Genomic DNA, 18,882 nt, shown 5'->3' on the forward strand with positions numbered 1-18,882 from the left:
TGAATAATGAAGCCATTACTTAATCAGTAAGTTAAATTGGTATTTTATTGTTATGATTTTTATTATAAAATGTGTTTAATTAAAAATGTATTTTAACAATGTTTAACGTACTTATTTCTTTAGTTGAGTAATTGGAACATTGTTTAATCGATCTGTCACCTTCGAAACTTTTTATAATTTTTGAACGTTGAATTTAAAAAAATGTAATAAACATTTATAATAATTGTCACCTCATTCCATTTTAATCAGATTATCTATCATTCCTTCATGAAAGTAGAATTATTTAAAGTGTTCAATCCTTCAGTTGAATAATGAAGCCATTACTTAATCAGTAAGTTAAATTGGTATTTTATTGTTATGATTTTTATTATAAAATGTGTTTAATTAAAAATGTATTTTAACAATGTTTAACGTACTTATTTCTTTAGTTGAGTAATTGGAACATTGTTTAATCGATCTGTCACCTTCGAAACTTTTTATAATTTTTGAACGTTGAATTTAAAAAAATGTAATAAACATTTATAATAATTGTCACCTCATTCCATCTTAATCAGATTATCTATCATTCCTTCATGAAAGTAGAATTATTTAAAGTGTTCATTCCTTCAGTTGAATAATGAAGCCATTACTCAATCAGTAAGTTGAATTGGTATTTTATTGTTATGATTTTTATTATAAAATGGTTATTTTAAAGTGGAAATGGGCAGTACAAGTGAAGAACGGTTTTAAAAAGTGCCAGTGGCAAGAAACAGAAAATAAATCATGTTGACTTTATCAGATCATAACTCAAAACATAATACTTGCACATACGGTAAATTAAATGCAAATTTTTAAATTCTAACAGGAAAAAGCTTTTATCGTAATAGAAGGTTTGAGCCGTAAAAATTAATGTGACCTGCTGTTTAAGTATAAATATTTATTACATTATTGTTCACACTTGAATTTTATAAAAATGGAATTTGTGCAGACCGGTGAGTTATTAGTGCAGTCTCTGTCCCTTGAATGTTAAATGTCAATTGAGTGTACCCTTTACTTGGCTCAAAATGTCAATCTAAGGAAAAATAAGCCAATTGCCGTGAACCATGAACAAATTAATTTGTTAATTTGAGCGAAAAAGTCAGACGGTGATGAATATTAACAACGACGAAGCAATCGCAGTCCCCACGTTTGACCGGTTCAATTAGTCTAACGAGAGACTTTAAGAGCCAATAAAAAATTTATATGCAAATGGAAGTTCATACATCTTGGCCGGGATTAATATTCAAAGTAAACCGTTACACGCGAGCCTTTTAAACTTTCGAGATTAGCCAATAATAAAATTACGTTTTGCATTTTCATAAAAGTTAATTTCGACCTGCAATTATCGCATTGTAAATCGTGCCTGATAACTTTTCGCACTCGTTCCTGAATTAGAATTAATTGATGTTGGCTTTTTCTAAAAGGCACGTTCCCCGATTAGATCTGTCGAAGTTGTAACATCGGTTTATTTAAATATGGCGACACGAACTTGATTTATTTATTAATGGACGTTTTCCTTTTTTAGGTAAGTACCACAAGCAACGGTTGTCGTTGTTCCTCATCCTCGTTTCGGGTAAGATTAATGAATAAATAAACCCGTCCATAACTGGGGCGTTATTGACAATGGGAGTGCGTACATAAATCCATTTGAAAACTCTTTTTCCTCGATGTGTTCGTTGATTGATTGGCTGGAAAATTTAATACATTTACGGCTCGTGCCTCAAAGATGGTTTATCTGATGGTGCATAAATATAAACACACCACCGCCACCGGCATTTAAATGCGATTGATTAATTGATGTTGTCACATTTAATTGGACGCACAATTATTGTTATGATTGGATCCTTACTAATCATGGAATTTCCACCGCAATATGGGGATAGATTAAAATAAGATTACCAATAAAAATAACGGGCGGGAAATGCATAAAGTTTTACAGACGGTTTCCCACTAATGCTGAGTATTAGTGGCTTTCCTGATTTGTTTTCGTTGCCTTTTATTTTTCGTCTGGGAATCGTTACAATAACTGTTCTAAAATTGCCATGCTATTTTCTCGATTGTTAACGCTGGAACTTGTAATTGGAGGAACAATCATAAAACATCCACAACCATCAAGGAAGTTGTTCTTTCAGACTAAAATATTCTATAAAACGGCAGAAAACGCAGCAGGATATTGAGGAATTGTAACAAATGCAAATCCGAAGCGTATTTGGTTAATTGAACGAGACAAAAGTCCCTCTCGGTCCTGATCCAATTAAATAATCGACGCCGAACCGAAGAAAAAACGATGGAGTTCCATTTTCGATTCCTCCTCCACGATCTTTTGTTCCATTTTTTGCGGGATCCAGTCTATTCGGGTATAAATGGATTTTGTGTGTGCTGCACCGCCTTATCAGCATTGACCACCCACTCCAGATACAATCAGCAATCTCCCAGTCACGACTTTTATTCCGGGACCGCACATAAATCAAACTTTCGGCTTGTTTATGCCTCCGATACAACTCCTGCGGTTTAACCTTGTTCTTATTATTTAAATAACGTCTGATCCCGAACTATATTGGATCAGATTGCGCAGTTTTTTCAGTATCAGTTCGTCCGACCAACAAACGATAGGCGTTAATAAAAGCAGACGCTTTAGTGTGCAACATTGTGCGGCCCTATTGTGTAAAATTGTAACATGCATTATAATCGCCAGTAAATTTTTAACGTTACGGTCTGCGGAATATGGAGCGAGCCCATAAAATTTTTATAAAAATGATACGCGTCTTAGACGTGGAATTGTTGTAGTAACGTGTAGTGTCACACGTCCCGAGCCCGAAACAGGGTCGGTGGGAAAACGACACTCGCTCACTCGTTCCGTTTCCACGATTTACTTTTATTTGAGTATTAAAAAGTCGCAGATTTTGCTGCAGCATCCACGTATGTGTCGGTGAATACGGCAGATAAATCAATTCGAGTTGTTTTGAGTGTACACGTTGTCCCTTTGGTTCGTGTCCTTTTGTTAATTCATTTTAAATCAGAAGTGATTTACGGACCGAACACGGAAACCACAATACCATTCAATCTGGCTGATTTATTGATGAGTGCATCTCATCTCCAATCCATTCACCGACACTTGAAAAATAACATAATCTCGGTTTAATTAAAGCCCATCGATTTTTGTAACGGAATGCACAATTGTGCCTTACATTAATTAGAATAGAAATTCGATATTATTCGGCGCAGCACATTATATTATTCTATTTTCGTTGACAGAATACACAATCGGTTTTAATTAAGATAATAATGGCGAACCGCACTGTCGTTTAATTTCAGTTCCATTTTCATCTGATCACGATAAAACTGGACCGAAACGTGAAAGATTTAATTGGTTGCAACGTTACTGGCAAAGGTGCCAGTTTCTTCAAATCGATAATTGATTACTGCACAATAAACATTCACTTTGATTTCGCAACAGCCTTCGTATTATGTTACTAATTACAACAAAATTGGAATGCGTAAACACCTGTTAAAAAGAAATAATAACATTATTCGCATTCTGTACTTTAATAAGCTAATCTAACTTACTTTAATTTGTCTAGTTACTTTCATCGTCATGAAATGGTTATTTAGACTTAGTCTAATCAATGATTTTTTAGTAATTTCAAGTGAGATTTATCGAATAATGATTATAGAGCATTTTTTTCATAATTCCTGACCTTCGATGAGGCAGTATTGTTAAAAAGAAATAATAACATTATTCGCATTCTGTACTTTAATAAGCTAATCTAACTTACTTTAATTTGTCTAGTTACTTTCATCGTCATGAAATGGTTATTTAGACTCAGTCTAATCAATGATTTTTTAGTAATTTCAAGTGGGATTTATCGAATAATGATTATAGAGCATTTTTTTCATAATTCCTGACCTTCGATGAGGCAGTATTGTTAAAAAGAAATAATAACATTATTCGCATTCTGTACTTTAATAAGCTAATCTAACTTACTTTAATTTGTCTAGTTACTTTCATCGTCATGAAATGGTTATTTAGACTCAGTCTAATCAATGATTTTTTAGTAATTTCAAGTGGGATTTATCGAATAATGATTATAGAGCATTTTTTTCATAATTCCTGACCTTCGATGAGGCAGTATTGTTAAAAAGAAATAATAACATTATTCGCATTCTGTACTTTAATAAGCTAATCTAACTTACTTTAATTTGTCTAGTTACTTTCATCGTCATGAAATGGTTATTTAGACTCAGTCTAATCAATGATTTTTTAGTAATTTCAAGTGGGATTTATCGAATAATGATTATAGAGCATTTTTTTCATAATTCCTGACCTTCGATGAGGCAGTATTGTTAAAAAGAAATAATAACATTATTCGCATTCTGTACTTTAATAAGCTAATCTAACTTACTTTAATTTGTCTAGTTACTTTCATCGTCATGAAATGGTTATTTAGACTCAGTCTAATCAATGATTTTTTAGTAATTTCAAGTGAGATTTATCGAATAATGATTATAGAGCATTTTTTTCATAATTCCTGACCTTCGATGAGGCAGTATTGTTAAAAAGAAATAATAACATTATTCGCATTCTGTACTTTAATAAGCTAATCTAACTTACTTTAATTTGTCTAGTTACTTTCATCGTCATGAAATGGTTATTTAGACTCAGTCTAATCAATGATTTTTTAGTAATTTTAAGTGGGATTTATCGAATAATGATTATAGAGCATTTTTTTCATAATTCCTGACCTTCGATGAGGCAGTATTGTTAAAAAGAAATAATAACATTATTCGCATTCTGTACTTTAATAAGCTAATCTAACTTACTTTAATTTGTCTAGTTACTTTCATCGTCATGAAATGGTTATTTAGACTCAGTCTAATCAATGATTTTTTAGTAATTTCAAGTGGGATTTATCGAATAATGATTATAGAGCATTTTTTTCATAATTCCTGACCTTCGATGAGGCAGTATTGTTAAAAAGAAATAATAACATTATTCGCATTCTGTACTTTAATAAGCTAATCTAACTTACTTTAATTTGTCTAGTTACTTTCATCGTCATGAAATGGTTATTTAGACTCAGTCTAATCAATGATTTTTTAGTAATTTCAAGTGAGATTTATCGAATAATGATTATAGAGCATTTTTTTCATAATTCCTGACCTTCGATGAGGCAGTATTGTTAAAAAGAAATAATAACATTATTCGCATTCTGTACTTTAATAAGCTAATCTAACTTACTTTAATTTGTCTAGTTACTTTCATCGTCATGAAATGGTTATTTAGACTCAGTCTAATCAATGATTTTTTAGTAATTTTAAGTGGGATTTATCGAATAATGATTATAGAGCATTTTTTTCATAATTCCTGACCTTCGATGAGGCAGTATTGTTAAAAAGAAATAATAACATTATTCGCATTCTGTACTTTAATAAGCTAATCTAACTTACTTTAATTTGTCTAGTTACTTTCATCGTCATGAAATGGTTATTTAGACTCAGTCTAATCAATGATTTTTTAGTAATTTCAAGTGGGATTTATCGAATAATGATTATAGAGCATTTTTTTCATAATTCCTGACCTTCGATGAGGCAGTATTGTTAAAAAGAAATAATAACATTATTCGCATTCTGTACTTTAATAAGCTAATCTAACTTACTTTAATTTGTCTAGTTACTTTCATCGTCATGAAATGGTTATTTAGACTCAGTCTAATCAATGATTTTTTAGTAATTTCAAGTGGGATTTATCGAATAATGATTATAGAGCATTTTTTTCATAATTCCTGACCTTCGATGAGGCAGTAATTTACCAGAAGCAGTTGCCCATCAAAGACCATGATTATCCTGGCAAATGGCAGCAATTGATAGTCGTGGAAGGATATTAGTATTCACGGCTAAAGTTTCTAACAATTACGTATTCTTTTTATCCCCTGTGCGTGCTAACTGAAAAGAATATCCATGTTCTTCGCTTGAAGTACGTGAAGATATTTTTAAAAACCTGTTTTTCATGCGGGCTCTGAAATCATAAGCTTCGTACGCGACGGATCTCATTTCTAATTGTGGCTGTTTTACATTGTTTTCCTGCCATAATTTCGAATAATAGTCTCCACAGTTACGACTCAATTAGCTGAGCCAACACTTATTGAATATTGTCGTTTTTATAATTACGCCGCAATTATTAGATTGTTATAAACATGCAATCCGAAAGCAATTGCTTCATTGCACAACGGTCGATACAAACCGATTTATAGGACGTGTCATAATCTGATTTGGCGGACATTCAACATTGAACATTATTATTAGTAGGTCAGAAGATCATGCGAGCATTTTGCAGGTCGAGAAACCCGACAAAGCCACCAGGAAGCACATCATCAATTATTATTAATAAATTCGTGTTTTGATGAAGCCTTAAGGAAAAAACTGAATTTCTTTCTGGGTCGCCCGAATCGATGTCAATCGGAGAACAGGTTCGGAACGGTCGTGGGCTTCGACGAGAAGATGAAGTCGTGTAATTGAATTGTGTACAGGTGCACAATAAAAATCGTTTTCAAGTAAACAACACTGAAGTTTAGTGCCAGTCATGGATGCAATCAAAACGTTGAGGCTAAAAAAGCAGTAATAATTGCTTCGGTGTGGTCCCCTTTGACTGGCTGATGAAGATGTGAAGAGTTTTCACGTAATTTTCCCTCGTTCAAGTGACAAATATTTGTTCTGGCAACGACAATACAAAAGTTTGACAAGGTCAGAAGTTTCACTGGTTTTTGAGGGTCGTGAAAGTTGTCCTAATTAAAACCTAAAGAATTAATGTTTCAGTGTCGTGGAACTAACTAAACTGTAATGGCTCAATTATAATGAAATGTACAAACTTCGTTTATCCATCACCCGATCGAAGCCCAAAATGAAATGAGTGGTTAAAAGCAATAAGAAAGAGGGAGTGGGGAATTTAATAATATCTTTGAATGTGTAACAAATTGTCCTTTATGAGTTGTTTGTCAACACTCCATTTTATTCGTTTCATTTTTGACGTCGGAGAAGTTTTTAAAATTGCTTCAGTCAGTCTATTTATCAATAAAATAAAAATAGAAACGAATCCACAGAACGGCTTAATAAAGCCAAGAAATTACTTTGGAGAAATCAACAGCGTTTATGGCACCATCCGTATTAAGTTTAGTTTTTATTGCGGAAACTTTTGCAGTCGCAGTGTTATTGGAATAAATTCAAAAGTTGCGGCTGAAACTTCTTGGCGAACTAAACGACAATTTTTATTGTTGCAGTCTGTGTATTTGCCTAACAACTCGGAATGATAAATAACGATGATTAAATATGCGACGAGAAATTCACTCCTGTAAATTCAGTCGCAATTTCTTCTCCTTTTAATTTTCTATACTCAGCTAAAGTTCCTTCATTCGTCTCATTTTCAAGATGGTCCAAAGTGGATGAAACAGTTGAAATGTGGTCCCAAAAAGGTTTTGATTGAAGCTGTTGAACTCCGAATTCGGCGTTGGACGGCCGCAACAGATGCCGGGACCATTTAAAAGGCCCACCGCGTCAGATGGGCCGTCGAAAGAGCGGCAGGTGTTCGCTTGACCTCGCCGCATCTACGGCAACGTCGCAAAGCAAGTTTTTACCGTCTACGGAACCGGTTCGTGTGCGGAGACCCGTTCGCCGAAGAGGCGGGTTTCTTTCTCGGTCGGGCGTTGTGGTCTTCGGCGTTGCCGCGGTGATGGTACGACGACGGTTGCTCCATGGAAATTTACCCGTTCAAATTGTGGGCTTTAATGTATGGGAGAATGTGATTTCGGCCGATTGATTCGTTGTTTATTTATGGAGATGTTGCTGCTTTTTAATCTGATAATTTATTTTATTATTCCTCAACGGTCAAAATTTCCAAACGTTTGATCAATGTTGACAGAAAACTAATAAAGAAATAAAATTATTATTAAGAACATATTTAAACAATTTTATATACTAACAATAACTATTTTATAACATAGATGTTGATTTAATTTTAAATTTTGAAAAATAGCTATTTTTAGGATATAAAAGAGTGTTTTATTTTCTTATATTGAACTAAAAATGTGCCAAAACGTTAAATTAAAATTAACAATACATATTTAAAGCTTTGAAACAATAAAAATTTATAAAATATACGTAAAGAAAAGATTAATTAAATTCCTGCTATCTAATTTGATTCACTGAATCCAATTAAATTGCTCTTTTGTTAATACTTTTTTAACTTTTTAGTGTGTAATATAAATTACATTTCTTTAATCATTCAAGTTCAGTAAACTTTATTAAAATACTTTTTTCTTCTTAATTTTATTTCATTCTTTGTTGAATGTGAATAGAAGTTTCATGTAATCTCTTGTTTTCTTTGATTTATCCCATAGGAGAGACTTGATGAGAATAATTATAATTAATTAGATACTTTCCAGCAGTCTCATTTACATGTTTAAGATGTCGCTTTTACTAATGTTAATATTCATGTGGTTTGCGGTCACCTGATATTTCTGAAGTTGTGACTTTCTAACTGTTGTTTGTGTCGTTTTTGCATATATTTTACAATTTGTAGTATCTCCATTTTGTTATTTATTGTCTTAAATAAAAGATTAATATTTGCATAGAAGGTGCCTTAATTAATAACTTTCTAAAAAATGCTTAAAATCCTCTTTAATAAGTCCATTTATAATGTCATTATACTAAATTATAATGTACTAAACAAATCCGCCATAATTTACAATTTTAATTGTGTCAGGATTTAATTCCCAATAAATTTTCGACCTCATTCATCGTATTACTGTAAAAATAAATTCCAAATACCATGAAATATTTAGTGTTAATGTGTTGAAGGAATTAAAATCGGTCGAATAATTTAATTTCGAATAGCACGTAACACATTTGCAGGAAAAAGGCGAATTAAAGCAGCCAGTGCAGGCACATCTGCAGGAGGCTGGAGCGGTGCCGTAACCCCATCTCGGCTGAAAACACAATAAACAAACAGCATCATTAGTTCCACATATGGCGTCCCGACATGGGAAACGTGGCAACCACGTTCTTCGCCTTGTGTCGGGGCCACTGGCCCGTTCCTCCGCTTCTCCGCTTCTTTAACGACTCTTATCGACGTCTTCGTCATCATTAGAATGTCTTCGGGGCCGTTTTTTAATTGAACGCGCCCGAAATATATTATTTGGGCCCGTCATAAAAATTATGGCACTTGATTAGCCTGATAAGGCTGAGCTGGAGGTCATTTCTTCTCTGTTGGTATAAAATTCATTGTCGTGTTACAGTTTACTGTGGTTTTGAAAGTCTTTAAGTAAACAGAGCTCCTTTCACCTTAATGCAGAGGAGAAATGCTGCAGCAGTGCAATAATAACATTACGTACCAATTTCGTGATATAATACCCGCACAGTATTTGATATTTCCTTCTTACAATCGACACAAAACCAACAATGGCTCACAGAAAATCAACATTCGAGATTTGTCCTTCCGTTCTATTATAATTTAATTGAGTTAAAATTACCCTTATTATGTCCATTGGGAATGTGCATTGTCCCGGGACCAAATTATGGATAATAACTTTACCTGTTCGTTGCTAGATTGGTTTATAATTTGGGCTGGAAAAAATCTTTACATTTTAATTAGTTAAATATATCTTTCTTCTCCTCATCTAATAAGATCCAGCCCTAAGTTTTTAAAATGCCTCCGAAGTGGAGGTGAATTGATGGTGTGTTTCAATTCCCTTCAATTTGGTGCTAATCCACAAACATCGACAGAGATGAAATAGATTATCCCCCGTTTAAATCTTTCGCATGACGCGAAGGACGACGACCGGAATATCAAGCGTCGCTTCGGAATTCCGGGCAAGTCCATATTTTATATAACGATCCTTAAACAACTGTTTTCGAATTTCATCCATTTCATTGCGGATCACTTTACGTTTCGCCCGCATGAATAGTAAACACCTGTGTAATTTGGATGTGTGTGCACAGTTTTCGGAATTACGCTCAACTTCTGAATGGTTAATACACCTTTGGCTGCGCTGCGTACCCGATCTGCATATCCTCCGCGTTCCCATCGTTCTCCTGACGTATTGGTATTCCGTCGGGCCCTCAGCTTATGTAATTTACATGTATGGGCCTGATCGCCATACCCAATTAGTTTACTTTTAAACTGGATAAACACTAAGCACTCGAATTGAACCCACCGTCCTAACGAGGGGATTTCTACCTCTGTCTTCGCTTCACTTGGGAGTTGCATGGAGTTAATGTAGTTCCCCAAAAATGGCAAACGTGTTGACTTGCCCATTTCGTGGAGTACTTTAATTTTAATTAAATAAAAAATGAATTACGATACTAATTGATTCGCCTTTGGCTCATGAATAATCATTTTTTACCTGCAAACTTTGATATAAATTGGCTCCCAAGTCTGGTGCAAATTTAATAAAAAAAAAAAATCATAAGTTTCATCCCTGTCGCCTCCGAAAGGGTGAAGTGCTTTGACTAATTATAATTATAAATTAAAGCAGGTTTTTAAGTAGAACGAGTCAGGAAGGAAGGAAGGAAGATTCGCAGCGAGCCCAGCTAAAAACCGTTGGCCATATTGACGTTAATGATACAATCTAAAGGCGCCAGGTAACACAAAAAGTTTTAAACGGGTAAACACAACGACTAAAAAGAGGACCTCTTCTTTGCCACGCCACCTGATAAAATATTCAAAGAGGAATATGTTTTTTTTTCTTCGCCGACTCTGCGCCTTAATTATCATTAAAAGGTGTGACACACAAAAAGACAAAGCTTACTTGTTTATTTACGATTGATCAACAGAAAGAACAATCACGTAAATCTGGTGTGAATATCAGTAATTGAAGTCTCTTGTTGTCTTCCACTTTTTCTCGCCCAAACAATAGGTTCGTGTTGAAGCAAAGTCAATTTAATGAAGAACAGTTTCGACTCCTTTACGTTGGAAGTGACGAAGAGGAACAGGTAAAGCGTGCTGGTTTATTTACGATCGACGTCCCCGATGCGAAACGTATCAGAGTTCAAAGAACATGCACAACATTAAAATAAACCAGTAGAACTCGTTTAACGAACGTTTTTTTCGTCAGCAAAACGTATTTCTAGCGTTATTGCCTTCTACGAATATAACATTACTTGCAGGAGGACGCCACAATTTATCTTTACCTACGGTGTACAATAAAAAGCTGCTCCAACGAAACAACAAACTGAACTTACGAGCTCATTTATGGGAGAAACACAAAAAAGCATAAAATAAAAAAGGGAAAATTGTATATACATCGTGTATTAAGACAATTTACATGTTCGTGTCGTCATAAAGTTCGTGTTGCTCGAACACAGATAGTCTATGGGAGCATCACGAAAACGGACCTGATAAATATCTGAGCACACGTTGATAAAAACCACGAGACGGCGAAATTCCATAACACATGGTTCCTTGCAGGATTTTCGCGTGACCCACTGCACGATTTTAAGGGGGGCATCTTAAAAAATATTTTCGGCCGGCGATAAATCGTTACGCACCGACATAAAAATCCGGGTTTATTTGCGAAGTCTATGCGGGAATGGCACGGAAATCCACCCCGATCCGGAGCAATAAAAATATAAATAAGGCACGAGACGTCGGGGGTGACTTTATCGTCTTAATTTGTTGCCGATCGGGGCGACAACTTCCCACTGATAACGTGTGTTTGTTTACTAATTGTTTCCGGTCTTTATTCAAACTAATTTCACATAATTTCAAAGCAACTTTGCTCCAAAAGTAATTCGAGAATCATTAAATTATTACTCAACTTATTTAATATTGAACTTTTTCTCTTCCTCTTCTTTCCACTCAACTAACGTTTTGTCAATTTAAGTCAATTAGTTTTTAAAACCTTTGACATATATTAAAAAAGAAGTAAAATATCTTCATTTTAATTAAAACCTCTCCTTCTCTATTAAATACATAAAAGCCTATGTTAAGGTTACCATCAATTCCTGCTAATTCAGTTCAATTAACATTTAATTGGATACCTTCACCAATTAGGAAGAAATTAAAGAATTTGTTTGCTCAACTTGAAGTGAAAAAAGCTTCCCGTACTCGGGATTAGTTTAGCATAATTCGAAAGGAAGTTTGAGGGAAAAGAAGTTTTGGGTATCATTCAATTAGTGCCCAGTTTATCCAACAACTTATTGCTTACATGAAAAGCGGGCAATAAACATTCTAAATTATATTAAAACACAAGGAAATTAAGAAAGTTTAGATAGTCAATGCTGAAGTTTGCAAATTTCAGCGAAGCCACTCGGAATATTAAGTGGGCGAAGCGGCGGACTCATTTCCGCAAATTATTGTTCGACACTTCGGTTTGTTTTTGGTTGATGGTCACGTGTGGCGACGGCGATGTTGGACGCACGGATGAGTCTCCGACCGCAGCACCGACGCGTGCCTCCAAAGACATCAGCTCCTCACTTTTCTCCTTACGTAAATCGATGCACGATCGATTAAGACTCACCTTGAACTCTCTTCGAGTCGTCGTGGCACAAGAATGGACGCACCAAGTAACAACGTCGAATGTAAAAAAGCTGCGCTAGACACATGATGAATGCGTTGACGCAAAAAAATGAGACGGGCTCGTGTTTTATACGTCTATTTTTTTCGGGGGATCGTGTAGTTCTCTTTTTGTGGGTTTGGTTATTAAATTGTTATTGCTGGAATTGAACATCTGCACTTTCATTTAACTTTTTATTTTGAATTTATGATTTAATGAATCGAGTTTTATCTCTTTTATTATAGTCACACTCACAATTAAATGAAAACTTTTCGACCATAAAATAATTGCGTTCAGTTAAAACAGTGCGTTTATCAAATCCTCAACCCCTGATTGTTGATATAAACGGTAAAAATTTTATTTTATTTAAAATGTGACGGTTTTTATATATTTTTTTAAATATTTATTTATTTGAGCAACAAAAAACGTATTTTGAAACTGTTGAAATTAATTATAAATTTAATCCCGACTGACAAAAATGTTGTTAAAACTTCACTAATCCAAAGAATCTATGAACAAAAGAATATGAGCAAAAAAGTGACGGTTGTTTTATATTACTTTTCAGGTGTTTCAACGAGAGCCGACGATGTGAGCAGAGATACGAGAGAAAAAGAGGACGTCACGTTGGAGTGTAGATTCTCTCCGACGGCCGAAAAAACGCTCTTTTATTGGACGAAACACAATAAAGAAACCCACGACAGTGTCGCCATAGGAAATGTCCCGTTGGACAACAACTACAAGTAAGTGACAAACACAAACACCCATTATAACTTATTTATAGATCATCATACCTGAAAATAGAAACTCAATCAATTTTTTTAATGCTTTGAAAAGAAATTTAATTCCTTTTTTTATAAACTCTAAATACACTTCAATGTTTAGTCAATAACTTTTTAATATTAAATTTTTATAAGAAATTCTTCTAATATTTGATTTTGTTTTTTTACCAATTTGTATGTTTACAAAATATATTTAACATTTTATTTAACAAATATAAACAAAATTTTGTAAATTTTATTTTTTTACATTTTTTTAAAATGGTATAAATATATTGTTATTTTTATTAAGAAACATAGCCCAAAATCAATTCCAAATAATTGTTAAAAATAACATAAATTATCTATAATTATAATATTAATTTTATATTGTTGTAATTTTACTATTTTAATTAATTGTTTAAAATATTCCTTTAATAATATATTTATATTACCGAATTAAATTACGTTCGCACTGCCATCTTTCTAATAATAACACAAGTAGAATGATACAGGTTTCTATATTAATTTCTTCTCGCTTATTTATTTTACGTTTTTTATGATATAAGGACAAACAAAAAAAAAATAGTTTCTAGCATCAAGAAAGCCTTTATAACTTATTGGGTACAAATATTTTTTTGAATTTTAATAATTATTATATAAAATTAACTAAACGTAAAAGTTTAGTTACACAAAGAATAATACATTTGTTGCCAAATCGACTGTTTAATTAACTTTGAATAATATTAAGTACATTAGGAATTATTAAAGGGGTCCTAATTATCCCAACATTAAACTATTGAAGAGTTTTGTTCGGAAATAAAATTATTCTTATTTAAAAAGTACTTATAATTTTTGTATATTTTTAAACTTTGTTGGTAAATATTAAAAATTTAGCAAGCCCAACATCCTGAAGTCATTGTCGACCGGAGCGAAACATTTCCCAACCTTTTTTTTAATTACAAAAATATTAGTCAACGTTAATTATTGTTTGCACAAGTTCCACCCACGCGATGCTGCGTTCCTCCCCACAGATAATGACTTGACAAACTCCGACGCCCGTATTTTAATTAGAACTAATAAATTGAAATTCGGTTACTTGCATTTCAAAGAATTGTTCTTCCGCCTTCGGGATTTCTGAGGATAATTGCCAATTTTTCAGCCCAGAAAGTTATAATGAGTTGTGGACTCAACAGACTTAACAGTAATTATTGTCTTTGCCAGTTTACCCCTTTTTTTCTGAACGAATATTATTATATTATATATTATCTGATTGAATTAATATTAATTATTGTTTTCGATGTAATTAGCTTGACGATAATTAATATATATAGTCGTGTTTGTGCAACATGATCCGATTTATACGAAATTAATAAATAATTCCACGGGTACAAAGTTGAAATATTTTGGTTGTCAAGAAAAGTTCTTTAATCAAATTTCGTCTGTAATTCGACTGAAAGTTTTCATATTAAATAAGAGACATTTAATAGGTTGTCTTTTTAATTAGTTTTAGGCCGGATTTGAATATTCAATACATTTTGTCGGAAGGAGTAATAAATAAACATTAACTTTATTATACACTCTAATTAATTAAAAGTATTTAATTAGCAATTTAAATGGGTCAGGAGATTCGAAGAAAAAGTGCACTCTCGCACCGAACACGTAAAATAATTCTGAAGTTGAAGTCGAAAAGAAAAATATGCCAAAAGTGGTTAACTAACTTTTAAAGTGGCCGTCCCCTTTTTGAAGGTTTACCAAAGGTGTGTGTGTGTGTACAGATGGCGTTAATGCACTCCGTGAACTACCGTCCGTATTGAAAATGTTGCTCATTGAATCTTCCGGTAGTGGCGTTGTATTGTATGACTGTCACGTCCTCAGCCATTCATCAGACACAATACGGTACGTGATATGTTCTACAAAAGACTACCCGCAACGATATTTTTAATAAAAAAAACGCACACTCCTAACCTTATTGGCTTATTGCCTTATTGGTTGTCTGCTGACGAAGCCCGACGCCAAATATTCGATAATCGGGTTTGTTCTGTTGATTGTGAACGTTTAAAATAACCGTAAAACACGTTAAACGGAGGAAAGAGTTCCCCAACCGGAGCAGTGAATGATAAATTACATTTTAAAATCATAATTAGAGTCGAGAGTTTTACGTGACACTTTTTGCCGACGTATTTACGAAGCAACACCAGTTCTTGCCTTAATAATTGGCCCTCACGTTCGTCGCTGCATGCCACGGAATTGCTTTATAATTGTGTGGCGGGATTTTAGTGTAATTACCTCGGATAAATTTACGGCATTGTCAAACTGAACGTCCCATCTTGTTCCAGGCTCAACTACCAGCCGGAGAAGGGCGTCTACGACCTGCTGATCTCGAACGCCAGCTACGACCGCGACAACGGCCGTTTCGAGTGCAAAGTCAAGATGGCCGGCTCCGGTACCAATCTGCACGTGCAACGGTACACGCTGACGGTGCTCACGGCGCCGCAGGAGCCGCAGATCGCGCCCAGCTCCCACGTCACCGCCACCGAGGGCAAGAGGCAGGAGCTGACGTGCAGCAGCGTCGGCGGCTCGCCCGATCCCCAGGTCAAGTGGTACAGGGAAGGTGAGTTCTTCATGCTCAAAAACTTATCAAAATTGGAACGAATATGTGTGTCATGTTGTAATGAATGAAAAACAAACATTTGAAAGGCAATAATTGATTTAAATTTGTTTCAGTTATGGGGAAAAAATGTAAAAAATTAATAAAAACATCAATATAATTGGAATCTAAAGTTGGGAGGGGGAGATAATGATGATTGCCACAAATACTGTAGGTGCATGTGTTGTGTTTAACGATTAAATATTGACACGTTAAAATATTTGATGTACAATTCTGGTTAAATATCAAATTATAATAATCGATGTGGCTGATTGATGTTCCATTAAATCACGTTCGAAGCTTACCAAGTTTAACTGTCCCTGGCACACCTATGCAGGAACAAGATGAGCACCATTTTTGCCATCAGTTCCTGCAAAGTACAGTCAATTAATCACCTAAAGTGCAACATTACACAAATTTATGCTTTACTGTTACACATTTCTGTTTGTGTTTACTTAGAACAACACAAGCAATATTGCTGTGTTATGCATAAATTACGAATTACTTAACTTTGTTTAGCAATGCATGGCGAATTGGGTTGCACACCATTTTTATGAGCGTCTTCTAAAAAATTTATTCATGCATTTATGACATATCAAAGCGAAACGATTTCTAAAAATTGCCTAATATGGGAAACATTTCACAAGCTTCTTTTTCTATCTGCGTGGCAAATTATAAAGTCATTTGTGCCTCTAATGCCGCCGTGTGAGTCACGGATAATGCACCAGACAAAAGAAGGTAGATTACCATTAAAGCTCAGCAGGATGTAAACATTAGAGAAAAATTGTAAATAAATAATTGGAGGTGATACTAAATGGACGTCACTTACTTCTTATTTGTCTCGGGAAAAGCATGCAAATTGACTGGACCGTAATCAATATTTTATATACACCGTGGGAAACGCCGTATGATCGAAAAACTAACAGGGCTCCGGATTATCAACGCAATTAATATTTAAAACCAATTAGCTCTGTGATACGCATAAATTATTACCTTAATTAATTCGAATGGTTGATTATCGGCTTATTTTGTGTTGGTGAGCCAAATTTAAAAACATTTTGTTAATGTGTAACAAGGATAAATAAATCTTAAAGCATCCCCTGGAGTTCATAAAAGGGCGCCAAATTCAAATACTTTATCCACGTCACACGTTGTTCATTTCGCCTACACAGCAGGAAAAGAAAAACAGAAACTGCAAAATAAAAGGCTTTGTCATATTCCGCTGCACATCGTGTCGCAGTCACGGATGTCGCCGTTAATTTTTTTTTGCATGACTTATCTCTTCTGACAAATTGAACTTTGAAACAAAAGTTATTGGAAACGGAACATCTGATGCCCGGATGTGTTATGCGAACGGGACGTGATACATTTCGCAAAATGTGTTGCTGCGAAAGTGTTTATAATTAAATTTTGACGTGTTCGAAATGTTTGGGTTTTAATTGGCGACCGTCTAATTAATTCGTTTTTATTAAAATCGGAGTGAGACTAATCCTCTGTGTAGCAACGTTTTTTGAGTATAAATTTAATTAAACGGAATTCGATTGGGACAAAGGGGAATTAATTGAAACTTGCCAACGATGCGTTTGACGCTACATTTTAGTATTTTAGTTTCGGAAGTGGAGTACAGTTGCTGAAACGTTCTTAACATCGAATCCCGCTTTTGAGGGACAAATAAATTGTTTGCGCTGGAAAACGCCAAATCGCATCGGTTTTTAATTTACGATCACGAACAATCCCCCGAAACGATGAACGGGAGGCAGAAATAAACGACGGCGGTGTGTGTAATGGGCGTGTAAAATCTTTTTTCAATTAACCTGAATGCCACATGTGATCCCGTTTAATCGTCCCCGATTTCGGTGGAACAATAGCTGCCAAATTTACTTCGGAACGGCTTAATTGTTGTTGGAGGATAGATACGGTCAGAATGTCGGGTCAACGAGCATTCCGACGGTTTCAACGCAGCCAGCAGCAACTTTGTTTTGGAGCGGAAAAAGACGGATAAGATATGGCCAATTTTCAAAGACTAATTCGTCCGTCCGTTTGTGTTGTGCACTCCGCACACTTTTTGACGCAACATGTATTATTCTCTTCCTTCTTCCAGACAATAATTGACTGGAGGCGGGCCTGATAAATTTACCAGTTGCCGTTGAAACCCGACGTGACAGCTCGTTGCAGGAACGTCGACAGAAAAACCGACCCTTGTCAAAAAAATAGGAATTTTTAAGGATATTATGTTATGGCATCAAACCGTCGCTTTATATATACACACACTTAATAAAATATTCACCAGTTTTTTCTGACCCTCGCTTTTCAAAACCAGAAACGTGCGAAGAACTGTGAAAGGAATTAAATATTAATGAAACACTTTAATCCGAAGCTCCAACGAAGAAAACGTCATAATTTCAGTAATTCCCCGATTATCATCACCTTTCCGGTCAAACAAACACCGACCGGATTAAAAATGACCGAGGAATTGTCTCCCGATTTCGGTCGGCGAAGGAGCACTTTTAATTAAATCCAGCGGGAATTGTTGATGGAAAAAATGGATCGGCGATTGAATTCAAATGAGTAACGAGATCGCAAAGAAGAATTAATTGCTGCACGGCTTGATGTTAGTCATTTCCTAGGAGATATTTAAAACAAGCGACTTCCGTCGAACAGTTTCTGTGAGAACTTGGCTCGGTGAAATTGTGGACTAGTTGGGTCGGTGGAAACGAGTTCGCTCAAACAAAACGGGCCACGTTTGCTCGTGTTGTATCGTACCTAAGTACCGACCGGAAAAAATGAATGTTTCGCACTTAATTTCACTCCAGCTAAAAAATAAAATGTAAATATTGATAGTTCATTTACATATAGATTGGAATTTTTGCATTTCTACTTTCTGCAACATTAAAATTTCAGCGATTAATTCGTT

The 18,882-nt window shown here is 34.6% G+C and overlaps 1 protein-coding gene across 1 annotated transcript in view; it reads left to right on the forward strand.

Annotated features, from left to right (window-relative positions):
* Positions 1–18,882, forward strand: part of LOC109600332 (hemicentin-1) — a 56,423-nt gene that overhangs the window by 30,781 nt on the left and 6,760 nt on the right. The window contains exons 2-3 of the mRNA XM_020016471.2: positions 13,129–13,303; positions 15,658–15,932. Coding sequence (XP_019872030.1) covers positions 13,129–13,303; positions 15,658–15,932 — 450 coding nt within the window. The remainder of the gene's footprint in view (positions 1–13,128; positions 13,304–15,657; positions 15,933–18,882) is intronic.

Source organism: Aethina tumida, chromosome 5, assembly GCF_024364675.1.
Source record: "Aethina tumida isolate Nest 87 chromosome 5, icAetTumi1.1, whole genome shotgun sequence".
Taxonomy (NCBI): domain Eukaryota; kingdom Metazoa; phylum Arthropoda; class Insecta; order Coleoptera; family Nitidulidae; genus Aethina; species Aethina tumida.